Source organism: Myodes glareolus, chromosome 25 (genome assembly GCF_982192425.1).
Source record: "Myodes glareolus chromosome 25, mMyoGla1.1, whole genome shotgun sequence".
Lineage (NCBI taxonomy): Eukaryota > Metazoa > Chordata > Mammalia > Rodentia > Cricetidae > Myodes > Myodes glareolus.
Window position 1 is genome coordinate 3,474,862 of NC_142050.1, and position 27,537 is coordinate 3,502,398.

Consider the following 27,537-nt stretch of genomic DNA (forward strand, 5'->3'; position numbering starts at 1 on the left):
TTTGTCTTCTATAAAACATTGTGTTGAGTTTTAATTGGCACTTATTAAACATATTATTTAATGTCTGTGGTGGGGTGGGGGAGGGGGAGGGAAAAGAGAGGTGGGGAGGAGGTGGAAATTTTTAATAAATAAAAAAATAAATTTAATAAAAAAAGAAGAATGTCTTGACTGTTCTAGAACTCCCCTCAACATTACTGCTCACCTGTCTTGGCCCAGGCTGCTTTCCAACAAGAGTTGAACTGGATGTTTAAAATCCCATTTACTTAATAAGATTAAGATTTCATTTACCTATTTACTTAAGAGTTCATTTGCTCATTACAAAAATATGTAGACTTAAAATATATTGCTTAGTTTTGCTTGTTTTGAACACCGTAAAATTAGTACTTTATACGCCACTTACAGGTATTCCTGAAGGTCTGTCTCCCACCGCCCCTCTGTCAGTCTGCTTAAACCTTATCCATTGTTGGACAAGCCTCAGTTCAGTTTTGCTCTTAATATCTACCACATATATACAACACACTGCATGTACCTAGCTCTTGCTCACAGCCTTTAGAGTCTGTTGTTTTGTGGCTTTCCAGTGCTCTGCTTCATGAACAATGTTCAAAGAGTATGTCCATACATGTCTTTAGGTGAGTTTTTACAAGTTGCTTGTTTGGGTAGATATCTAGAAGTGGGACTGCTTTGTGACATAACACACTCATGGAACATAATTTAGAACTGAACCCATAGTGATTAGGTCAGTCTCCACATTTATCTGCAATGGATCTCACTAATGGTAAAATTCTCATTATGGTCTGAATACGTATGTTCCTCATTACTGGTTAAAAATAGACATCTTACTTGGTCTCATGAATATTTGTATGTCCTGTTCAGTGAAATCTTTTTCTTATTGAATTGAGGGTTTCTTTTCGATTTCACGTGCTCTATAGTAAGGCACATGCAATAACATCCTCTGCTCTTTTATCTCTTAAAGACTCTCTTTTGATGAATAGTTCACAAATATAAGAGTAAAAAATTATGTATTTTTCTCTCAAAAATATGCAGTTTATATTTAAGAAATCTATTCTTGTCCCCAAGTCAGCAAGAGTCTTTTGTATTTTAATATAATAATTTTTTTGTTTCTCACATTTAATGCCTGATCCACCTATATTGTTGCTTGGCATTTAGTATGAAGGCTCTAACTCTAAGGTTGGTATGAAGGATCTAATTCAAGTGGCTAACAAATTTTCTGAGCACTAGTTAAGAAACAGACATTCCCTTTTCCAATGACCTGTGACACCAACTCTCCAAACACCTGTCACTGTCCTTGTGTGGTCTCTTTCTGTCCTTGCTACTCAACCTTTCAGCCCATTTGTCCAGCCCTGTGTCACTGAGACTCTGGAATCACCACTGTGAGTTTATGGAAACCTGGATGCCTATGAGAGGAAAGAAACCTTCTCCTTCATTCTTCTTTACTAAGGCTTAGTTATTTGTAGCATACAGCCCTCCCCATACATGTAAGAAACAGTCAAGTTCTACTCTTAAAAATCCGCTGAAAACTATATTGGTGTGCACAGATCTATAGATCAAGGAAAATTATGTCATTATCACACTATCTTCCTATCACTGAAATTATCATCTATTTATGCAACTTTTACATTTGTTGTGCTATATTTACTCCTGGTACCTTGTAATTTTTGTCTCTATTGAAAATGTGTGCTTCTTTGAAACATCTATTTTCTCAATACTTTTTATTCATGTGCAGAAATAAAACACACTTATGTTTATCCCACAGCTGATTGGTAGCCTTTCATAATATTTTAATAGTCAATAGACTTTATATTATTGAGTGTTCAATTTCTTTCAAATCATTGGGGATTTGATTTCATGTTCTTCTCTTCACTAGCTATGACTTCCAATATATCCTATAATAAAATATAGAGAATGTCATTCTTGTTTTGTTCCCAAATTTCAGTGTGATTTCTCTAATATTTCTCCCACTGAGAATGATGTTTGCTATTCTTTTGAGAAAAATTATCAGGCTAAGGAAGATCACTTAGATCCTTGGTTTAAAAAGTGCTCAACAGAGGAACTGGAGAGACAGTTCATCGGTTAAAATCATTTCCTGTTCTTGCAGAGGATGTGAGTTTGGTTCCCAGCACCCACATCAACAGTGAAACTTTTATCCTTTAAAACTAGAACTTTTAAAGGAACTATTCATTTAAATTACCATTGTTGTTGGGGGTTTAAACTTCTCATGTCTTATATGTATGCTGATATTAGAAAAACACTGGAGAATTACAACACCCCAGAGGCATTCAGAATACAGGTTAACCCTACTATCACAGCTTGTACAGCCTTTGGGGGTTTGCTTAGCAACACTAGTAACTTGTGCCTCTCATCTGTCCCCTAGAATGTACCTTAACTTCTAACCACAAATATACCTCTCTGAGATCATCTACTTTTACACCTCCCTCATTTCTTTTGGATTCGGGATGGGGTGGGTGTACTTTTATTGCTTGTTTTGTTTTTCAGTGCTGGAAATGAACTTGCATATGCTTGTCATCTTCTCTACCATTAGGCTAGAGCCCAAACCCTGTTTTCAAAACCTAGAAGGCTTCCTTGGCTGTGTGAACTTCCCATGCCCCAGCAGCTTCTATGCTAGTATTGGGTACTGGGTAGGCGTACTGGATGCGGTTTCTCCCCGCATCTTCAGCCCCTAGACCGTACCGCATTGTTAACTGCACTTGTCACTCACCCTTCCAGCCTTAGTCAGCTTTCACAGTGTTTGCTAATTGAGATGTCTAGTGGTTGACTTTATTTCAATAAGAAATTTGAATAAAAAATATAGACTTGACTTGGCAATTTGACTCAGTGGGTAAATAATACACTTACTACCAAGCCCAAAGACCTAAGTGTGATCCTCAAAACATACATGATAGATGGAGAAACTTCTGAAGGTTGTTCTCTGACCTCTACAAATGTGTCAAGGCACATGTACACCACACACACACTAACACAAAACTGAAATATAGACAAATAAATGTTTTAGGTTTGCATTTATCTTATTAAATAGATTTTACATTAATCTATTTCTTTTAATAATTTTTACTAGTTTAGTTTATCATTTTTAATATAAATGTTGAAACAGCAAACTTTATAGAGAAGAATATTATGTGTCAAAACATTAGGGAGTACATTTCTATGTTTTAAAAACTCTTAAAAATCACTTCTATGTAACTTTAATTTCAACATTTAAATGATAAAAAAAAACCCATCGTATTTCCCATTCAAAATAAATTACCTCGATGATTGTTGGTTTCCCCACGTTTTCGGCAGTTGGAGACCCATACAAAACCCCATCACTGTATGGTGTTCTTTGGATGTATCGAAGCCATCCAGGTCTGTCTGGGTAACCCATTAAATTTGTGTTAAATGTTATGGGATCATTACTAACCTCACCTAGATAAGGAACACAGAATTAAGACATGAAACAGTTATTTTCATACATGTTTCTTTGGTGCTTTCAGTCAAAACATTCCACCAGGAAAAAAATATATTTTTGACATTTGTAGCACCTAAATATACAAATAAAAAATTACCTGGAAATTTGACTTTAATTACACACATAATAAAAATATCCTTTTGATTATTCAATTGGTCTTGAGATTTAATAAATAAGCGTAGTAGATTCTAACAAATTTCTTGGTTCTATTTTGAGGATGACACTTTAGGACAGTTTTGCCAGTTAGAAAACAAGTATTGTTCACAAATATCTCCCAAGATGCATTCATCTGTTTGTGACAAACCTTCCTTTCACGATCTCCAAACATTATCAGAGCAACACCGAGGAGTGGTCACATAATTATGAAAGTGTCATAATGAGCCATGACTATATATTTTTCCTATATGTAGCAACTTCTGTCTGAAAGGCCTTGCCATCTAGTTTTCTAAAAATGGAATATCTCATAAGAAAACACTTTTAAATTAATAGAGGAAAAGACTCTTATTATTAAAAACAGGTCTGCCTTCATTTTATTAATGTGGTCAGATAAATTGCTATTCATCATATAGCCCACAAAGAATAATTGTATGAATTCTAATATTAAACATGTATTTTGAAAAGTTAATTTTCAAAAGTCATTTTTGTTACTGACTTAAATGTTTTCTCTTGCTATTCTTTCTGTATCTTCATTAGTGTGACAGTACTTGTGATAATTAACATTTAAACCAACAGTGAATTAAATAAGTAAGAAACTAAGTCAGAGTACAGAAAATCATAACTGGGCACAGCTGTAATTATTTTTGTGTGACTAAATGTAGGTCACTTGCCAGGCAGGGATGTAACACTCAAGACTGAAATTTAAGAAATATGTATTCTCTAAAATTAAAAAAATATTTCCTTTCATAATTAAATTTCTAATCTGAAAATGAGAAAGATCCTACAATCAATTTTTCACATATCCAAATCATTTTAAAAAGTGTTAATCGTGTTTGATCTCATATCGCTCAGGTTCTGTACAGTGAACAAAAGAAAATATTTCCACCTACTTCCCTCCTGCCAAGAACCTACCGGGCTTTGGATAAGGAGGAAATTCACCCTTGAAATACTCTCTCTCCAAAACATGAACAAAGAGGACACCTGCAGACGGGTATACGTTCCGATCAGCATGCACCTTTGAGAAAAGAGTGTACACTGAAAGCAAAGAGAGAGAAGAGACAGGTGCTAATGAGAATTGCCCTCGATAACCGAGCAGTGGCTACAGAAATGGGTCTCTCTGTGCAGGAACTGCCGAGAAGACCAAAGCAACACATGAGGGAACTTGTTAGTGCATATGTGATTGAAAGGGAAACAATTTTAGGACAAGGCTAAGGAAATTTTTCCGACTTGTATTTAGAAGCCATTAAAATACTGCAAAGTAAAATGACACATGCCATATTTAGTATTTTCAATTGCCATTAAGCATAAAAACATAAATATCATTTTGATGATTTGTTTTTGTCCAAAATATTACCAGCAAAATAAAATAACAAGAACTGACAAACTTCATAATTACTAGAGTTTTTTTCTTTTTCCCTTTTAAAAAAGCAAACACATTATTAGCACTTTTAAAATGATAAGCACTATGGCTTTCCAAGTAAAGACACATCAGCCCATATAACCCTCACCAAACTATATGCAGCAACTCATTTATACTTATGAAGATGTGCTAACAACTTTCCCCATGTATTACTAGAACCTTTTCTAGAAACAATTACTTTATTTCATGTCTCCTGATTTTGGCGTCTAATAATTAAAATAGCATAATCTATTCCATTATGCTCTCTCCTAAATAAGCAGCAACAATTGCACAATTCTGAAGAAGTCATTCTTTAGGCGAAATGGAACCAATTTTATGATTCACTGTGGCTTCGGACATAAGATTTCAGTGTACAAAAATGGCTAAATTAGTCTGATTAGTTTCTACCTCTTGTTTTTTCTCTGATATCATCATCTCCACCAACACATCACTGTCAGCACCCCGTGGCACCTCTGCAATATCTTTTGGGACTCTAGTTTCAAGATTGGCAGTAGCTGCAAGTTCTAGACAGATACACCCTATTCATCCGGTTCTTCCCCTTAGTCACTGATGGATTTGTAAATGTCATAACTAACCTGAGAAACCCCAAGACTGCTCACACCAAGCTCAAAACTCTCAAAAAGCCCTAGACAGCCAGATCATTGAGAGTAAAGTTTTTAGTATTCAAAAAGAAACAAAACAAAACAAAAAGCTACCACAAAATGTACCCCCCTCTGAGAAACCTTGTCCCTCTGTTCTGTGGAGAGCTACCCCTAAAAAAGAAGAGTGAACTAAACATTTGACTTGTAGCTTCATGTACCCATAATTTGGGTACTAAAACCAGAACTTCAAAGTCTAAGAGCAGTCAGATGTGGTGGCTCATGCCTGTAATTCTATCACCCAAGAGATTTGTATGAGGATTGCTTTAAGACAAGTCTTGGTTATAGAGTAAGTTCAGGGTAGCCTGGATTACAGAGCAAGATCATGTCTCAAAGTAACCACAGCAAAAAAAGGCTATGCATCCAAATAAATAAATAAATAAATAAATAAATAAATAAATAAATAAATAAATATCCATCCCTTGGTGTTCCGACTGTCAGCTTCTGCTCACGGACAAGTTACTCACCTGGGGAAATGATGATCACATTCCAAATAATAATCACTGAATCAGAGAAAAATTATAACGATGGAAAATAAGAGAATCTGACTTTCTTTGCCCCAATTGAATAACACAATGTATCCTAAATATCAATGGTGTCAGAAATGTGCAAACCTCAGAGATCCAACCCCTGCTTCCCACAAGGCCACCATCCAACTTGGGAGACCAACATCTTCTTCACTAGGTATTATCCCAGAGATATAAGATGCTCTGGCAATACTAGGAAGGGTAGTCTGACTTTGGAAAGATCTGGAAAAAAATTAAGAGATTTAATATTTTTCGTAATAGTAGTTGTTTACAAGCCAGAAACAGGATATTCAGGCATTCAGCAACGAAAACACGCAGAATGCAAGAGTGGGGTATCATGGGGAGCCTTTAAAGGAAGTGAGTAAGTCAAACACGCACAGTCCTGGGGTTCTGGCAGAGGAAAACAAAGCTGGGAAAAGAATCAAATTGAGAAGAGTTTCAAAATGCTTCTGAGAAATTATTTTTCTCTATATGACAGCTGTTAAAACTCCTACGGCAACCTTATATCCAAAGTACAGGAATATTTAGAATGATCTAAATGAATCTCTTCTGAACTTATCTGATTTATTAATCTTCCTAGAGATGAAAACACCGTACTGTGCAATCCTGAGCTTTATTTTCCTTGTCATTTTTTAATACCTTGAGGAGTGTTGAGCGTATTTAAATAGGTGTATTGACGCCTGTGGAATGAATGAATACATTCTAACAGAAAGCAGCGCAGGGACAGACACAAGTCTCATGCTAGGGAGCTAAACATATATGACACTTAATTTAAGGTATAGTATTTTTGAAGATTACTATCCTCCATTTCCATCATAAAGTAATAGCCTCCTTTAGTGTTTGCTACACAAAGTGATATATGTCAGTTTGTGAGGCAAAAAGAAATGTTTCTCATGTTAAATAAGACTGAAATAATTCTATTTTCTATATAGCTCTCACAGAGCCTAACATGAACCCTTTAAAGGGCACCTATCATTCTATATCACCCCACCATGACTAGTATAGAACACCTCAAATTCTGCCCTCACAAAACAAAGCACACAAACAAAAACTTTTCTTCAATGTACAGTGTTAAGCCACAATCCACCATGGCCCTCTCAGGCTTTGAGATGACATGCACATTTTTCTTTATTCATGTATACTCAATTGCCGTTGTGCAATCTGCTAAGCTGTACCCTTGCTGGTCAGTTACCTTGGAAACTCCACAGTAAAGACTTCTTCACTTAAGTATAGTGTGCCACTCGATGGAGAAAAACATGATACAGATGTATGACACATTCATCATCTAGAGATGGAAAATGACTAAGCCACTATGTTTTGTTTGTGAAAATAATACTTTCTTTCTTTATGATGGGTTTAAATTATGGGCGCCCACACAACATTTTTTAGAGAAGAGCTCTTTTCCTGTTCCTTTGTGATTTGCAAAACAAGGAGCTCTTCACAAGAGGCTATTTGGGCAGTATTTACACCTATGCTTCTTTTCAAAAGCAAAATGCCATAGAATTTGAAGCTTTGGGCTGTTGTTCTTCTAAACATGGGTGATGTCAATAATGTTCACAGGTCCGCACATCACCTAGAGACTACTTCTTAGAGTTAATGCCTGCTGCACGCACAGGTGCCGAGGTCACATCCACAAACAACAAACTTGATGCATACTCTTTCTCAATAACAAATATGGAAAATGAAACGTAAACACCCTAAGAAGCTACAGCACAGAGACTTGATCACCTCCACAATATACATGTGTAAAGCACTGTAGGGCTAATCAAGCCGGGGTAACAGGGGCTGGCCTCTCTGTGTCTTGTATGTTTCCATAATCTTGTACAGCTGCAGATCCATCACCTCTGCAAGCATGCCACTGGAAACAAATGAAACTGAAAACCAGCATGGAGCTAAATCCCTGAAAATCTAGCAACATTAGTGGGCAAAACAATTAAAGCAAAAGTTTAACCCATAGGGAATCAAAATCAGCATTGTCAAATAGAAAAGACAGTTATGGTTATAAAGATTAAAACTTTTGAAAATACACTGCCATAAGCAATACAATTTATTTAAAAAAAAGAAGAACTCATGTCTGAATAAATAAGAGCCAAAAGGAAAATAGTGTTAGAAATTTCAATATTTTACTTCCCTAAGCTCCTATGTCTCTCATTACCAAGCAACCAAAATCTTATTCACAGAAATATTCTTTGCATGTTTTGTCACAGGGAATATAAAAAAGGTCAGGGCATTTCAACACCTTTGTATTATATGACAGTAGATAGCCAAGAATCAAATAATGGATTTTGACAGAAGTAGCAATAAAGTGGGACCTCACGCTAGCTAAATTGTGCCCATCTTCCTTGGCTCAGACTCTTGTTAGGAATTTTCTCTCTGTGTGAAGAAAAAGGTAAGCGTGGCATCAATGTGCTTCCTTACAATTACCTTAAAACAAAAGCAAACACAGGTGGGCTTCACAAACACTGAAGTTTGAAAGAATCACGCTGCTAAAGAAGCTGTAAGAGATCTGCACGATTGCTGTGATCATTACTGAAATAGGTAAACAGACACACATACCATCCCATCTTTACAAAGAGTCCAAGAAACACGTCCCGGCCCTTTCTTCTGCGTCACTAAGAACAAGGACACAGCCATAAAGATAAAACAGACACTGAGCGTGAGGCCAGAGAACTCCAGCTACGTTTAATCTTAAAGCTGTCTCTCTTCGCAATCTTTGAGAACATCATAAATTATTGCCAATAAGTGTTCCAAGTAGTCTTTGTTAGGCACCAATTATGTGAATGGCTCATTTATAGGCGCCTTATCAACAAATTGATGGCTTTAAAACATCCACTTATATTGTCATTTTCTCATTTTAAGGTTTACAAGGAATAAAATCTCAGATTAGCAGGAACTCCATAGAATGGAGTGTAGAGAGGGCTGCTGTTCCTAAGGTAGCAGCAGTTGATCCTTTTTCATAACACTGTAAGGTCATCATTTCGCACATCAGTTACTGCATGCCACTCTATTATACAGGGGCCGTATGTCATTGACAAATCACATGAGTGGGTCCCAGTAGGCTAATGCATTTTAAGGTTGTGTGTTTTATAGATTTTGTTTTCTCCCCCGGCAGACAAGTTGTCAGCTGTCATTTCTCATTGCTATCAGTATGTTTTCTATAGCGGCTTTTCCAGCCTTTTAAGTTTGCCATTATTAACCTGCTGCAGGTTTAAAAACCAGACTAGCAAATGAGATAGAACTGCGTGCTAAATTAAGAGAAGATACGTGCTGCTACTGTGTGTGCACCGCTCTGCTAGATGTGAAAAACCAGAAGCCTGCATTTGAAGCATTAGCTGCCCAAGGACCCTTTTGTGGTGTATTTCCCGGCTCCGAGCTGACGCTGTATGCCTTTGAATAGACTTTCTTGCTATAGTCAGGACAGTGCCATTCCTTGAGGCAAAAGCAGTATAAACTCTGTACTATAATACATTCAGAAATAAATAAGTGCACAATTGAAAGTCTTAATTCAAGCCAGATGTTATGTAAACATGAGCTGTCAAATCAAAATGAACATAAAGGGTTAAGTGAAATAACTTCATGTTTGCTATGTGGGAAACAGACTGCATAATTTAAACAGACTTGTGGATTAAATATTACTCCTAGCAGGAGTAACCTAACCAACCAAAAAAAGCACCAAGCTACGACAAGGAATAGCTTTCACATGAGAAATATTTAGAAATAGCTTTCTAAAATCATCTCAGTTTTATCAATGTGCCATTCATGTCCAGTCATTGGGAAATATCAAAAAGGTACTCCGGAGACAAATTATTTAAATAAAGCAGCATATATATTTCCAACTGCTCAAGCATTATCTTAATGGAAAATACTACCTGGAAGAAAAAGAGATAAAAATTGTGAAGAAGATTTTCCAGGACGTTCAAACTACAAGGAGAGCACTGATCAGGCACCTTTCTTAATATAACTTAAAAAGCAAAGCTTGACCTAAGCAACTAGGCATGAGTGTCCTGAAAATCAAACATCGTAAGTACTAGCAGGGGATATGAGACTTCATTTTTCATATTACAGCTTTAAGGGGCTTAACAATTTCCTCAAGACTAAGAGCCCCTGTATAGCCAGCACTGCAAGAAGCCGCTACCCAGCGCAACGGAGCAACCTGCAAGATGAATCCCTTTGGCTCTCTGAATCAAGATAACTCATCTCGGGATCTGTAGCGCTTAATAAATGTATGAATTCCTTCCTAATTCATTTTAACAAGTTACTACACCCTTAAAATTAAAATTTAATTATTAAACCAGAGAATTACTGTAGAAAAATATTTTAAGAGATCTTAATACCCAATCAGATAAACAATGTATTTTCTTCTTTTCTTTTCTTTTTTTTTTAACGTCTCATTGAGATTTATGCTAGGTTTGATCAATTTAGCTTTATAAATGTTGGCTTTCAACTGAAAGCGTTTCTCTGCTGTCAGCCCTTCACCTCAGGGTATCAAAGGCCAGCGGGGCCATTCATTTAGAGGTAGGCAGCTATTGTTTTCCTAGCAGTCACAAACTGTCCATGCTAAGCTGAGGGATTCATCCTAAGGACAGCATTAGAGTGCCTCCTTTGCTGAGAGACACAGACGTTTCTGTTCATGTGAGGCGGAAAACATGGCTTGGATCTTTTTATATAAAAAGGCGGAAGAACTTCTTCATGAAAATTTTTCTCCCTAGCTTAAGATACCAATTTTAATTTTTCTAAATTGGAATTATCTTCTTGATAATCTATCAAGAAGATATCAAGAAGATATCTAATCAAATGTATTTTTCCTCTTTGTTTGTGTGTTTTTGTGGCTTAAATGTCAATAGGAAAAGGGTACAAACTATTGTGAATGGGTGATCAATAGAACACAGGATTCGGAGAACGCCAAAAAGTTGAAAAGGGTTTTAGGTGTCATGCTATCTAGGCATGCAAATATCTCTATGAAAACACAGATCAAAGCACTCCGTCTGACTCAGACATGGCCTGAGCGTCTGACACAAGCCAGGATTGACATGCATTTGCTTCCCTGGAAGAATAAGTCCCCCATTTTACTGTGTAGGTAGTTCACAAAAGTGAACTCAGAGAGATTAAATATTTATGTTTGTTTCACAAGTATAGATGCAGAACCGACAGATCAGCCATGGAGTTTATCAATCTGACAATACAAAACACAAGCTAACACATTCAGTAGTTAATGGCTCTGCTAAAATAAGATTGTTTTATATACAATATACATATAAAACATATGTGGAGTTGCATAGCTCCTTAGCTTTCTTAATAATTTCTCAATGATTTATAAAGAACCAGAACTTAATCAGATAACCTAAGTTTCTCATTTCAGAGAATCTTATTTACACTTCAGAACAAGAAAAGGCGATTGTATACACACAAACCTTAACAAACTCAAGTAGGAAGAAGCCTACATAGTGGTTTATAAGAGGAGGAGGCCTCTCAACATCGTAGCTAAAACTCAGGAGGCGAGCCTCACATATCTTGTACATGGTCTTTTAGAGTCTTAAAATTTTGAGATTCTACTCCCGATTTTACCTCCTGTCATAGACAAGGAAATATTTTTAGCCTAGGGCACTTCCTGTTCCTCTACAGTCATGGAATAAAAGAGGTAATTAAAAACCCTATCTCTATCTTCGAGTCTTGTCTCTCTCTCTGTATGTGTCTCTCTCAGATTTACCTTCACTTTGTGTATACGTCAGAGTGTCATACTGTGTTTGTGCTCTGGCACTGGAACTAGAGCTGGCTGGGAGTCACCCGTGTGATTTCTGGCAACTAAACCAAGGTCCTTTGCAAAAGCAGCAAGTGCTCTACCGCTGTGCCATCTTTGCCTTCCTGACAATCATTTATTTGTCAATAAAGGAGCCTCCTTTAAGACTGAAGATTAAGCTATCTAATGCGCATACTATTTTATCCCCTGAATGTTCACTTAAAGTTTAACCTTTAAGTTGAAAATACTTAGGGAATCTAGACACAATCATTTTGACTTTTGTCTTAATTTCTTAGAAAAAAAACCACAATGCATGTCAAGCAGTAAACCTAAGGTTGACAAATTTTAGAATGTGAATCTTTCTAAAGGAGGGAGGATAACAAGAAGAAGCGGATACAAGAACACAATCAAAGCTCACTACATAAATATTTGGAAGTGTCAAATGGAAAAATATACTCATATAATTAACATGTAATGAAAATAAAAAGAAAAGTTAATTTTAAGTATATAAATATAAAAATATACTTTTTTTCATGTAAATTACCCTAAGGAAACACATTATAGTTTTAATTTCTCTACAGTTACTCAAGGATAGAAGAAGGGGATCCATATTTGGAGTTTTTATGGCTTTTATAATCACTATATATCAGAGAATAAAGTGAAATATGCAGGTATAAGTCAATCAAATTCCTCTGAATTTTATTTACAGAAGTTCTATTCCACTGTTTTAGTTAAAAATTACAGCATTATTTTTAAAATTGCGTCAAAAATAACCACTAAATTAATTTTACTATATAAATGCTATTATACTTGTGCTCCCTTGAGCTGTCAAATAGTGGCTGGCATTCATGGTCAAGGACACGACAGAGATGGGAACTCAGAGATAGCACTGGCAACATCCTCACTACACAGGCTGCTAGTACTTGTTGCTAAGTCTTAAAGTAATGACCAGTTTTCATTATCATTAATAGAACTAATAGTTTTCTGTACAAGTTATTCTAACCACTCAGAAGAACACTGGATGTGAGATGGGATGAAGAAAAACACAGAGGAGAAAAAAATCTCAAGGATGAGGAAGAGCGTTACAACCCAAACTGGTTCCATGGATAGATTTGAGAAGGGTTTTTATTTCTAGTTCAAGAGGTAGTATATCTCAAGTTGCACTTTGAACATTAGTTTGAGGTCCAATTGTAAGCATGGCTTTGAAAAAAAGAAATTACCCTTTGGAGTTTCTAGTGGATGCTAACTGTTTGTCCGTCTGTCTATCTATCTGTCTGGAAATACATCTCTTTAAGAGGAGATCTGGTTTAGTGACTTGGCTGGAGCTAACAACTCCTTAGATAGCTCATTTTTGGCAAATCAAACAGGGACCAGAGGGGTATGCCAGAGAGGTCAGAAGGCCTAAGAATCATTGTTTAAAACAGGGACCAGAGGGGTATGCCAGAGAGGTCAGAAGGCCTAAAAATCATTGTTTAAAACAAGAGGAAGAATGAAAAATGAAAAGACCACTATAATTTATTACAAAATTCTGCGAAGATCAGAGGAAGAATCTTTGGGAATTTCATGGGTATATCAGAAGCCAAAGAAGGCTCCATTACTTTGGAAAGAACAGGGTATAAGGTAGAGTGCTAACCAGAACAACAAAAGACACAAACACATCAGACCCATAATTAGAAAGAAAGAGGAAAGTGGCTATGTCAACCTAACAAAATAATAAGGGTTATCAGAATGAGTCTTTTGAAGAACCTGTGGGAGAATCCACAGGACACAACTGTAGAGGACGTGCGAAGAGGACCCATGAGCAATTCGAGAACGAGCACTCCGGGGTTTTTTTTTGGTTTTTTGTTTTGTATTTTTTTTAAGACAAATATCTGGCATCTTTTCATGGGCAGCTACTGTTATAAAGCTGTTATCTCCATACAGAAATGAGCAATGAAAGTCCCTTAAGATGCACAGATGTTTGTTTCAATGACAGAGGTGATCTTGGGAAACTTTGCCCTACTCTGAAACAGATGTGGTGGATGAAGATTCCAGTTGCTGTATAGTTGGGTACCAATTATAAAAACCTTAGTGACCCCAACTTCAAAGACACATGGAGAAACTCCTTTATTTTTTTTTATCTTACAGGAAGGACATTTTATGATATGAATTTGCTCTTTTCAAAATATTTTAACACTATCAATATTAAGCAAACATTTTGGTGACCCCAAAGCTACAGAAACTAGTCTATTATTTGGTTCATCTTTATAATCACATATAGCTAATGTTTAGGAAAGGAGAAAGATCTTAAACATGAATAAACAAAAAATATGAAGTGAAAGTTTACAATGGCAACTGATAGTCTAAAAAAAACCTAATATGTAGGCAGGCTTTTCCCCTAAATAAATGTATTATTTCAAAGGTCATGTAATGTTGCTAATGGACACATTTATAGACAGAAAAATGTACAAGAATGATCCCATTATTTAAGGATGAAGCCATCTTTCTAATAAAAATTAAGTGCCAAGTAATTATTTGATAGCAAAACATCAGTTTGGTTTACAATCAAATCACTCAAAATTAGACAAAGTATTTAAGGCCATTTTTCTAAGTTTACATAAAGTCTGTTTTAAAATCATATTGTTAATTGTACTTCTTAATGTTTTTCAATGTTTTCAATAGATTGTTAGAATGAGCAGACTCAGACAATTTCTGTGAGAGGCACAACAGAGGCTGGATGAGGGGTGCAGGTTAAAAACCAGAGTGATTTTTAGTTTTGTTTTTAAGGAAAACAGTGTGTTAAGAGCACAAGAGGATCAAAAGTCTTTTTAGAAGATTAGGAAAACAAAATTTTATTTTCCAGATTGACTTATTAAACACTCACTGACAGAGGACTAAAACAGAGCAAGAGGAACATGGACGTGAACACTGACTCCCAGGCAGAGGACAGCCTAAACTCACCGTCTTTCTTCCCAGCAGCCATTTTTCTGCTGATAATAAAACTGTTCGCTTGTCTGGTCTTCCAGTTAACTGTTCCATTTATGCCATCAGCACAGCTTAATAAAAAAGCTTTTCAGAATAAAACAAATGCACACAAAGAAATGAAATTAATGTCAAAGTAAAAATGACTATCACCAATACTGTTAACTTGGCTCAGATTACTTCTGGTCAAAGTAACTGCAGATGTTTATTACCTGCCAATGGGGGAAGCTACAGGAATAACAAGTAAACAAGCACGGTTCCTGGTCCATAAGACGCTTACAATCTGTGAGGATTCAATGGAAATTTCTATACAGAAATATTGATTATGAAATGACATCAATGATGTCCACAGATGGCCAAAGGCACAAGGGCCACAGGAACACTGGAGGGGAAACAATTATCTCTGGCTAGGAATTTCTCATGACATCAACCCAGAGCTGAGTTTGGAAATATTAAAGTGGCAGCGATGAAGAGGATTAGATAGGGGCCCAGAGATACGCGGAGACTATCGCAACAGTCAGCTCAAAGCTAAGGGAAGACAAAGAGGCGCCAGCCACAAGACCCAGAGGAGATAAAACTGAATACTTTTCAAACCTCAGGGTACGCAGATAAAGGAGAATCAAAGATGGCTTTGAAGGTTTGGTCTAGAATGATACTGACCAAAAATACATTAGTAAACCCAGAAGAAAGGTTAACTTCAGGAGAAAGATGATAATCAAATTGGGGATACTTTAAATTTAGGGTACCAAGTGGACATCCAAGTGAACCCAGTTAAGAAGAAAGGTCTACAGATTTGGTTCACAAACAAATATAAAGGGGCTTCAGGTGCAGACTTGAAGTCATTTCTCAACAGAACTGACAACAAAAGCTGAAGTCCCAGTGCAACTCTTAAGCACACCATGCCCCCAGGGAAGACATTTGAGACTCTAAATCATGAGGTGGTCTGGAGCACGTACACAGTTCATCCTGCTTCTCTTCATCCAAACTGCCCATCTTACTACTGACTTTCCAGTCCTCGCCATTACCTGGTCAGAGTCATGGATTTAGCCTCCGTTCTTCGGACAACACCAGCTCTCTATTCTACTCACCCTCTTCTCGCCATCTCAGAGAATTTGCTTCTGGGTTGAGCATGGCTGCGAAATCCCCTAGGGTTTACTACCATTCATGTGTCCTTTCTCGTAAACCCAAAATGCAGAAAAACAGAGCACACAAGAGGCTAGAGAGGTGACTCAGTGGTCAAGAACACTTACTGCTCTTTAAAAAGACACTGGTTTGGTTGCTAGCATCCAACTCAGGTAGATCATGATCTATTATAACTCAGAGAAATCTGAAGCTTTATTCTGATCTCCTCAGGTATCTGTGTATAGGTTGTGCACATACATAGCCCAAGAGTTCATGCACACACGTAAATTTAAAAATTAAGAAAAGAAATGAGTAAGACAGAATGCACAAAATTGGCAGGGACAGTAAAAGTAGAATGCGTTAACATAAATACTTATATATCGAAATCAGTGAGTGAGTCCACAAAGAGAAGACAAGGGTAGTTACAGGTCGGATGACAGAGTCTGAAATGCTGCATACGCCAATGAAAGAAATGTCAAGGAAGAGGGTTCGACTCATATCCTCACTTGCTACAAAATGGTCAGAAAATGAGAGTTTTAGAAAAAAAGACCACTAGATTTCAAACGTAGGAGCTTTACTTGTGACTGCCTAAAAGTGGAGTTTGAGTAAACTGGCGAAAGAATAAACCTACAAAGATCAACATGCAGAAGCTGCAAGCACAGACCCTCTGTGAAGAGCAGCAGTCAGCACCAGGAAGCAAAGCGGGCAAATGATGGCGGGCAGGGTGGAGAAACGGTGGAGTCATGCGAGTAAAGGCAAACCAAGGTTTTACGTTAGCACTAGAAAAGATGTGAGGAGAAAGAAAGGCAAGTAGAGTTAAAGAAAAGGAACATAATAATTGGGACACAAGTCCAAAAAAAGTAGAACTTTTGGGGCTAGAAACTGACAATATAAATAAAGAAAATACTTCTTGAATGAGGAAGGACAACTGGAAAACAAACATGTAGAATACCGAAAATTTTAACGCTAAAGGACATGAAGTCAGACATTGTGAATGCATTTTCTTTTCACATTGAGTTTTGAGTAAAATATTTAACAAACTAAATGAAAAATATCAAGTATCCGTAGAAAATGAAAAAGAAAAAGAAGAGTGCAACTAAATCTCGGGTCTATGGACTGCGGTAATGCATGCCTTTGATTGCTGGACTTGCAGGTGACACCAGGATAAAGAGATCAAAGCAGACAAACAAACAAACAAACAAACAGACTCTGCAAAGCCGTGGGTCATAACCCACATAATCAAACAAGCATAAATCTTCGGGGAGTAAGTGGAAGGCTCTAGCACTCTACAGGAGGAAAGTACTTGGCTGGCACTCAGTTTTAAAACTATGTAAACTTAAGTGAACTAGCTTGATCTACTAAGTGGCTAGTCTCAGAGCGACGTCCCTAATAAGTTTTATAACTGAAATTTGGATTTCTAAAGATGAAACACATGGTAGGCATTCCTAATAGCTTCAATTTTAAATAAAATCCAAAAACTGCTAACAATGTCCCCTGACTCAGAAGTCCTCTCTAGGTCTCCCCATCCTTGGGTTCCAAAGGCAGCAAGCCTGGTTAAACACCTAGGCAGCCCCTTCAGAATAAATGTCTCACATACCTTAAAAACTTTATAGCAAATAGAAACACAATACATATCCATGACTCTATAAAAGAAAAACTAAGAAGATGGGCTACACAATTTCATCATATGATTCTCATAAACAGTTATGAAGTCTAGAAGAATGGCATAACATGAAAGAATATGAGTTAGTAGTCTGATTTGCTTGTATGTAACAAAACAAGAGTGACCCAGCACTGAAAACCCCTAGCTCCTTACCCCCAAGCTAATCTATCCTAACAGTCAGAAGACCAGAGCCACTGCTGGATGGGGAAGAAGCCCACCGTACAGATGCAGGAAGCAGATGGCAAATTCAACTGGACTTTTTAGCAGCATTTGGATTTTAGTGTTTCACACTGCCAGACCCTGAGTGAAGAGCTTTCATGTATTGTCTCACTCAATCCTTACAAACCCAAGGGACTCTATCAATATGTTTGAAGATTACAGAGGCTTAATCTTAAGGCACAAGGTAGTAAATCCAGGAGGCAGAGGGAACTTGTCACTTCTCTGTGAACTGGGTGGTGACTCATCACAAAGGAAGCATGGGTTGAGAGACGAGATAGCACTGGGTTGATTCTTCCCTCCGTTCAACTGCATCAGACTACGCTGTATGTAAGAATCACTGCTCAGAGTTTATGCACAAAACCACATGCATTGTGTTTTATGAGTGATTCAAAGGGTTGATTTGCATAACTCTAAATCCGTGAGATTTTGTTCTTCTACTTTTGCTTTCAGAACTTGGCTAACCTAGCATAAGCTTTGCAGCCACTTTGTGTCTGTGCTTGGTAAACTAACCTTTTTCCATACTTTCTGAGCCTTCGATAGAGATAGCTTAGTTATCTTTCATAAGATATTTAAAAAAATCTGATTAGTGCCCCAACTGTCAAGGATTAAGATAGGACGAAACAGCTGCATGCATCTCACAGATGCTACTCCACCTTAGGAGCAGCAATGCTTTGAGTACATCTTTCTTTTTCTAACGTAAGAGAGAGCCAGATCTTTCTTTTAAAGTGTTTATTTACATAGTGGGGTGTGTGTGCGTGCGCACACACACACACATGCGATACATATTCATGACACTAGGCATGCCATGCTACACATCCATCAGACAGTTTTACAATCAATCCTTTCCTTCTGTTTTATTTGGGCTCCGGGTCATCACACTTCATGGAAACACACCTTAACCACGGAGCTACCACAATGGTCCGTGCACATTCATTTTTTAAAGTTCATATTGATTCATATAATAGCTGACTGACCTCAGAAAAACTGAAGCCTGATAAATCTAAATAAAAGGATAACTATTATGCTCTGCTCACCAAGCAGTGTTATTAAAAGCGAGAGAGAATACCACAGAGAATGGGGTTGCTTAGACATTCAAGTACCCCACACACTTTACAGAAAAGTCTTAATAATACGGAAATAATTATTTGCTTTTAATTATATGTTCAACATTATGGAAGCACTTAACTAATTTCTTGTGTAAAAATAAATCCCTGCAATCTGCACTGACAATGGAGGTTACTCACTGAAAAACACAACTAAGGTTCAGTAGCTTTATCTTCATTAGAAGACCAAAGCGAGAGTTTTATTTCCTATGAGAAAAAAAAATCTTTTAAAACTTATGACTCAATTTAAAAAATACGTTTCCTGTATACAATTTTTCATGATTCAATCTAATATGTAAAATAATGCCAACCTGAATAGACCAGTCACTGGGCAAACTGCGAAGGCTGCACACCGTGCTCGGAAATCATTACAGGAAGAGCTTTTGAGCATTTGACACAATTACACTGACAAAAATGCTTTGCTCTAAGTAAAGAGCGTAAAGCCAAAGAGCGTTATGGATCCTGCCTTTACACAGTGTAAATTCTGTAGCAGTTCACACAATTTACTGGGCCATCGCTGTCCACAACACAGCCAGCTCTTCAATGCTTCCCCACCAAAATAATCCGAGCCAAATGAATGTGAAGGTAGCATGCCTTCGGGCTCTCTAGGAACCATACAATACTTAAAGTTTGTCTTAAGATTTTCTGATTCATTTGGAGGCTTATAGCAGCAGAAGTTTTCATCTGGCAAGGGGCAAGCAGTCTCTGAAAAGAGAGTATTCCTCTTTCCCCAACCAGGGTAATTTGCAGACTAGGGGAGGGGGAGCTGCTGTTTAATACAAGCAATTGAGGAGCTATGAATAGTGGCTGATTGCTGATGAGCTAATCAGACAAGGGACAGAAATAATAAATAATAACTTGCTCAGACATCACTGTCCAAGTAAACAGCAGGACATGCCAAATGAAATTTAATCTGATTAGCACACTCACCTTACCAGGGAACGATCAAGTCTTATCAGCCTCTCTCAGGTCCCTGATTCAGTTATCTCTTTGCATATACTCTGCTGGAAGATTTGCCTACATTGACCATATAGCTCACATCCCCCAGTGTTCCCTTCTCTAACTCCCTTCAAGACCTTTTCCTTTGGCTTTTAAAAAAATATTCATTATCATCATCAGTGTGTGTGTCCGTGTATGTGTGAGAGAGGGATGTATGTGGGTGCACATGCCTCACTGTATGTTTGGAGATCAAAGGAAAATACTGTGTAGTCAGTTCTCTCTTTTCAACTGTACATGGGTTTCAGGGATTAAAGTCAGATTTCTTGGCTTTTCTATCTAGCAGTAAAGTCCCTTTACCCACAGAGCCACATCTCCAGGCCCACTTTCCTTTCCTTATGCTTTTTTCTTACTCCTTAGAACACTGCTTCCTAAACTGTTTCTATTGCTTTTTTCCTTTGAACAAAAAAAGATCACCTACAACTTTTTCTTATTTGCATTCACGTTTTCAGTGTTATGTTAGCTAGACACTGAACAAATGTGTTTACACATATTTACCAATTTCATCCTTGAATTAACTGTGTGGAATAGGTAGTATTAGTTCCATTTCACAATAAGAATAAGAAGTCTTATGAAATGATGTTACTTGTCACCAGTCACATGCTTCGTAAGTAGCGGGATTGGATTTTGAACCCACTTTGCAGCTGATGGCAAAATCACTATTAGATACTTATCAACCCTACCTAAGAATGTAATGTGTAAACAGCATGTTCTCAGCTCAGATACCCTTATTATTGCAGCATATCAACTACAGTTTATTTTGCTTCTGAGAAAAAAAATGCATTGCCAGATTCGTGCATTAGAAATAGCAACAAGACGGTGCTTCGGCTGGGAGGGAGAAACTAAGCCGGTGCACTTTTGCATCAAAACAAAAAGAAAAGACAAAGCAATTCATTGACAGAAGAAAACCGTCCTGTCGGTAAGCATCCAGGCAGGGAAGAGGCTTCACTGAGCCTGTCTTCTGAGCCGCTAGCCGGTGCCAGAAATGGTTTTCCCAAGGGAAGTGCTTGCTGCAGCCGGACTTGAGATCAAGAACTTCAAAAGCAAAATCCTAGCAGAACCTGAGCAGTTATTTAATATGATTCAAGTTTACTAGACTGTTTCTCATTGTGAAGCAAGGTAGATTAGGAGACGCTGAGGAGAAAGAAGAGGGAAGTGCCGAGAGGCAGAAAGGCAGTGCTTGGGGGAGACTGCAGGAAACCAGCTGCACTCACATAACACTGGCTATCCAGTGTTTCTGTGCCTCAGTTTCTTCTCTGGTGGGACAGGAACAGAGCAGAGCTCACATCACAGAGGCCCTGTCAGTACTGAATGAGAGAACACGCATAAAACCTTTACAATGAAAGTTAGCACAAAATGATAATCCACAAGTGATCTTCAATTAAAAAATGATCACTTCAGATAGCATTATATAGCACTCTCATTTTTTCCCACAGCTATGATGCATGAAATTTAACCATATCTCTATGCTGGGCTAGGGAACATTCTGGAAGCACCTCAAAAACATTTAAGCCTAGTGCCTCCAGCCTTGTCAAACTCTGTCCCATTGCCTCCTGGGACTAAGAATCAGGTAACCAGGCATGTCCTCAGGCCTCACCCTTAGACAGGGAGCTCTGGCGACTCAGAGTCGCCCTTTATCTCTTTGAAGAAAGCAGATGTGAGGTGAATGGAATTCACCTCACAATTCTTCCCTGAGATCTCATGAAGTCTTTGGGTGTTTTTCTGAGGAAAGAATGCAACTAAAGGGGAGAAACTGCCTGCCAGGTGCACACGACTCAGTTTCGCAGTAAACATAATTCCAGGGCTGGGTGAAAATTAAATTGCAACATCTGCCAGAGTAACTGAGACCAAAGGTCTCTAGCCAAGGTTTGCTCCCTCGCTCAAATGAATTAGAGGGAAAGTTGTGGTCCTCCCTCTGCTTCACGAGACTGTCTGCTGAGAGGGAACGCACCGGGACCATCCACGCAGCAGCCATGGGCATCACTGCCATCTAACATGCTCATTTGCTTTCGGATGGAAAGAAGAGCACAAACCCAGAGTGCTAGTGCGATCTAGTGGAAAGGGATTAGAAAGCAGAGGGTCCGCGTGAGCCACGGGCTACGGAAGGGAAGCCGCAGCAGACTGCTCTTCCGAATCAAAATCGCAATATTGCTACACCCTCTTTCCAATTAGCAGGCATCAAAAAGAGAAACAGTCTCTCATCAAGTGTTTGTTTTAAACTGTCATTAATTGTCTATAAGAGTCATGCTTCATAACACTTCCATCAGGAAGCTCTATTTTATAAAGGTCCCTTCTCACATCCCTATTGTCATCTTACCAAGGCCACCCACTGGCTAAAACATGCACTGTCTTTGTACCTTTTTATGGCTTATTCATGTGAAACATATATTTGTACACGGGCATAAATACACATGTCATGTTCTCCCATACATGTGATTCCCTCTGTTTTTCTCTTAGAGCATACTTGCACCTATTTACCTGTTAAAACTGCCTAGCTTTCCATCCTGTGACTCAATCATACTTTATTTATGTCACCATGAATTCAACCGGATCAAACTTAGACCAGTGATCAGACCTCCTTCTGACACTACAGTGACCATCGCACAGATGACAAAAATGTAGCAACCATAATCTTCTGGCAAATAACCCCAAATTCAACCCGATACCCTCGCCCAAATTTTACCCTTCAAAAATGTTCCTTCTCTGTCCATTTTGTCATTCCTACACTAGCCTACAAGGTCACTATCTCCAACCTGGATTTAAACAACCTCCAGCGGCAGCCCTGGCCTCTATTCAGAGGCCTCTAACCTTTTCTTCACACAGCAGTTAGAGCACTCTTTTTGAAATGCAAATCTGGTCTTGTCCTGCTTAACCCCCCTCTGAGATGCCCGTTGGTGTTAGTACAAAGATGAACCTCTTTAAGGTGGTCTACTAGGTCGGGAGAGATTGGCTCCTTGACCCTCTGGCATTGTCCTTGGCCATCTCTTTCTTCTCTCAGTACTCTTTATTTAGCGTGCTCTGGCTGTCCCAGGACCTCAGCAGAGCCTTGGTCTCACTGGCCCTTCCCTGACTCACCTCCTTAGCATTTACTCCCCTTCACATCTGAACGCTTCCTTGAAAAGCACGCTCACCGTACTTCCAGCCAAACCCTCTGCCGGTGTCTTTAGCTTAGTTAGTTCCATTTAGCTTAGTTCTAGTGAGTATGATATTATATGTGATTATTTGATTAATCTTCGCAAAGACTCATCTTGAAGAAAAAAAAGTTTGATTCATCTTTGTCAATTCAATAGTGTGAAAAGCTCTATAGCAGGATCACATCTTTCTCAGCATCTGTCACATTGTCTCAAAAAACACCCAACGCATCTCCAAACAAATTATAAAATAATTATTCATTCATTAAAATTACCAAGGGTTTTCTAGTTTTTCATTTTTACTACCAATTGCAATAAACATCCATGTCTGTACCTCTGAGCGCTTTTACCAGTTTACATGTAAGCTGAACATCCATGAGGAAAACTGCTAGACCAAAAACTAAAACGTATAATTCAGATTCTACTAAGGTATCTAACAGCCTGCTGCAGTGCTAGGCTTTGATTAGGAGCACTTTGTCACTACTGACAATCAAAGCTGTCAAAGGTGCTGCACTGATTAACTGTTGCATGGGGGAGAAAAGCAAGCGGTATCATTTTACTGCCTAGTGAGGAACACAGATTTGTAAGAGAGAAAACAAAAATCTTAGAGCTAATGTTTTCTTTGCTTTTGTATTCGAAGGTAAAACAGAGGCTATTATTTCTTTGCAGATTGCTGAAAAAAATATAGAACTGAAACTCTCTGCGATAACTGCTAGGAAAATTAGCTGATCTCTTTCAGATTCAGAGAGTGAACTCCGATCTCCATAAGAATCAAATGGTGAGCGGATGAATGAGCGAAAGGCAGAGAAGGGGAAGGAATCCGCACCAAAGCTGCCTATCTCCCAAACGATTCTGAAACCAGCCGTTTCATTTATCTGCAAAGAAAGTCTGTCCTTCCATGTCACAACAGATGCTGGGGTGATTCCCTTGGTACAGGCTGCCAAGGATCTATTCTAAATATCTGATTAGCCTAAGGTAATTAGGTAGAAAGTGAGCCATGTGAAAGATAATTTTTAAATAAGAAAATAATTTAAACCATTGACATAAATGTTGCGTTAAAATGAAGGTTTAAAACAAAAGAGCCCCCCCAAAAAAACCAACAACGAGGAAAAAAACCTCACCAGAGAGACCTAAGAAGAACACTGTATAGCCTTCACTAACACATTAATGCTTCTGAGAGTAACAATAGCCACACCAGCAACCAATGTTTGGAAGCAGCATAGTCGTTTCCCAGGATAATAAGTTTTAAAGTTTAAACATTGGGGTTATTACTTTGTAGTTCAGGGACATGGGCAAGCACTGCACTCAAGGAATTGCAAGTAGCCAGCCGGCAGTGGATCAGGTAAGCCTTGCCATGCCAGAACCTCACTTTTCAGAGTTTCTCTTCCGGAAATAGGAGCTGAGCCAAAGAATGCCTGTGGCATCCCCAGCAACTGGGAAGGCAGCCACCACAAGCGGCTGTGTGTGTTATTACAACCTCAACGAAGTGTATGGCACTGTTACAAAATGAGTAAGAAAGAGAAGAAAGTTGTTTAACAGTAAAATCCACTTCGTGCAGTCAGGATGCTGGCTTGTGAGCACTGGCGTGGAGAAGAAAGTTAGGAGTGAAAGCCATGTGGGAGAGCTGACTAGCAAGGATGACACAAACGCTTCTCTTTCCTTCACATCTCCTACAGAGTCCGCCATAGTCTGCAAGGTTCCCAAGTATTTAATGCAGATTCTGGGAAGTCAGAAAAACTGCTCAAAAAAAAAAAAAAAAAGGTCCCGTATGGAAGTCCTATAACCTGAATTCATCTTGAACAGGCACGTCTTCCAAGTTAGATATGGCTATCAAAATAAACAATCAATGGGCAGATGCACAGTCACGGAAGAAAAATCTGCCCGGAGACCTGTTGTTTGTCACAGTAAGAATGTGCCCCCGAGGCAGGGAGAGACCAGCTTGTGCTGAGAGTCGTTAAAAACGCATAGGCTGGAAGCCACAGTTAGTGATTATGATTTTATGGTATTACTGAAAAAAACAAAAAACCTCAACTTTATTGTAAAGTTTATTATACCACAAGGGGAAAGGGGCTACTGTACAGTTCTGTCCCATACTCCTCTGGGAAAAAGAACGGCAGGCACCAAGCTACCTTGGGCCAGCGGCCTGCCAGGTAACGCTGGAGTCCCAAGTATCCGTCACCACTAGGCAGAACTCTGCTTGAACCAAACAAGAGACCAGGGGAATGAGGGGAGAAAGAAAGAAAAAGTGACTCTGGGGAGTTAGTTAAGACAAAGGGAGAAATGATCTTGGATTTTTTTCAAGTTTGCAGTGCTGAGGAGAGAAACATGAACTTGCAACTTATATGCTCATTCCTTTTAGAACGTTTGTTGGGAGATGAAAGGTTTTCATGACAAGTCTGTGTACTGGCTACACGAAAATGTTCCAGTTACCTTCAGATTCCTCATTGCAAAGGAGGCGAATGTTCCGGATACTGTAAAAGGATAGTGGAGTTGATGTTCCTGCACTATTTGATAACTCTTGGGTTGACTCTATCTGCACTTTCACCCACTGATGCCAGTCTCTGAAGCAGACAGAGAGGAGCTCATTTCTACTTCTGCTCGACTTGAGCTAAGCATTTCCAGACCCTTTGAGGATACCCTCCAGGACAGAGTAGTTGCCAGATCCTCACCAACCTCATAGACTGCTCTGCAAGTTGTCTAATGTGTCAACATCTCTCTTCAAACTGACAGCCAGAAATGAACACAATACTCCAGATGTGTTTGATTAGAACAAGGCCCTATTAATTTTTATGATGTACAGACATTACAAGTTAATACCACAGTCTAACTTGGATTTTTATTTTCATAAGCCACATCATGTCGTTGCTTCATACTGATCTTCCTAAGAAACAAGAACCACACAAAAGTTACCCCCTCCTCTTCATATCAGTGAATTAAAGTACACTGGTTGCTGCATTCTGTGCTTGCGGCATCGCACTTGACTCAACTTAAATGGTATTTAACTCTAAATTCTGTTACACATTTTCAACAGCTATCTCTTTTCCAGTCATCCATGAATTGTAAAGCAAGCCTTCTAGATCTCTGTCAAAATCACTGTGCCTATGTGAAATAAGGGAAGATCCAGGGTTTGTGACTCTAGTCGGTTCCCGCTCCTTCAGAACCAGTAAGTAACCTGTAGACATCTGGCCAGCGCTCGTCCCATTTAGTCTCTGGCTCACACACCGATCCTGCTAATTAGTCTGAACACCATTTCTCACATCAGCCTGCAAACTGCTTCCCTAAAAACAAGGCTCTCTTATCTTTCAAAATAAAGTGTAAAAGATCCACACAGCTTAAACGTACTAGTTTATGAAAACATACAACACACCAAGCAAAACCCAGGAAAGAAAGAATACTAATGAAAATGTTTATGGCAGGCTGCAGAGGTTGTTTAGAGATTACTGTTGCTATTGTTTAATTCCTTGCTGTCTTTACTACAGTTACAAGTTCTTTAAAATAATTCACAATGAAAATCATGTACAGAGAATTTGGCTTGGAAGCAGTCCATGTGAAATGATTTTAGACCATTGAGAATCTCTTTCCAACCGGAAAACTCTACTCAAAAAAATAGTCTCTGATACGACTTGTTGATCCCTAGAAATATCAGCCTTGCTTTCTTCCTTTCTCCCCCTCTCTTCTTTCCCTCTTTTCTCAACACTACATTGTTATTTAGACGTAATAACCTGATAATAAGGGAAAGAACAGACTAGAAACCTGGGATCCTGAAATTTAGAAAAAAAGTCTGGATGATGTGCGTACATGTGTGTATGAGCACGTGAAAGCGTATGTGTGCGTGTCTGTGTGTGTCCATTCATCTCTCTCTGTCTGCCTGTCTGCCTCTGCTAGAGAGGTTAAGAAATTGGAAAAACCGTATAGAGACTAAAACAGAGCAAAGTGTAAAGATTCCTTCCAGCCCAAGAACCCGAACAGACAAACCTGTCTCATCTGATTACCTATGGTCCTGTTCCACGCTGAGACTAGGAAATAAGATAAATAAACAGAAAATATATTTAGGGTTTTAGAATAGAGACTGTGGAAGGGTAAGTTTAAAGAAAAAGGACCGGGAAGGGTATGAGCCTATAGGCAATTAGGGAAAAAGAAAAACAATTGTGGACTACTTGTAGAGAAAAACGGCATGTGTAAATACTGTACTTAGATCCACAAACACTCTGAAAAACGGCACGTGTAAATACTGTCCTTAGATCCACAAACAATCTGAAAAACAGCATGTGTAAATACTGTACTTAGATCCACAAACAATCTAACTATTTGACTTGAAGCATTTTCAACAAGCCAGGATTTCTTCACCATCACCATCTTTTCTTTAGGGATGAGTTTCAT

General features: G+C 38.4%; 1 protein-coding gene across 9 annotated transcripts in view; it reads right to left on the bottom strand.

Annotated features, from left to right (window-relative positions):
- The window catches only part of Sgce (sarcoglycan epsilon), a 69,778-nt gene that overhangs the window by 38,753 nt on the left and 3,488 nt on the right, over window positions 1–27,537 (bottom strand). For 4 of the 9 annotated variants that reach the window (XM_048436916.3, XM_048436906.3, XM_048436940.2 and 1 more), the window contains exons 2-3: window positions 4,553–4,675; window positions 3,284–3,441 (exon numbers count right to left, since the gene is read on the bottom strand). In XM_048436916.3, the coding sequence (XP_048292873.1) occupies window positions 3,284–3,441; window positions 4,553–4,675 (281 nt within the window). Of the gene's footprint in view, window positions 1–3,283; window positions 3,442–4,552; window positions 4,676–14,902; window positions 15,011–27,537 lie in introns of all 9 variants that reach the window. The other 5 variants (XM_048436887.3, XM_048436877.3, XM_048436897.3 and 2 more) reach the window with 2 other exon arrangements.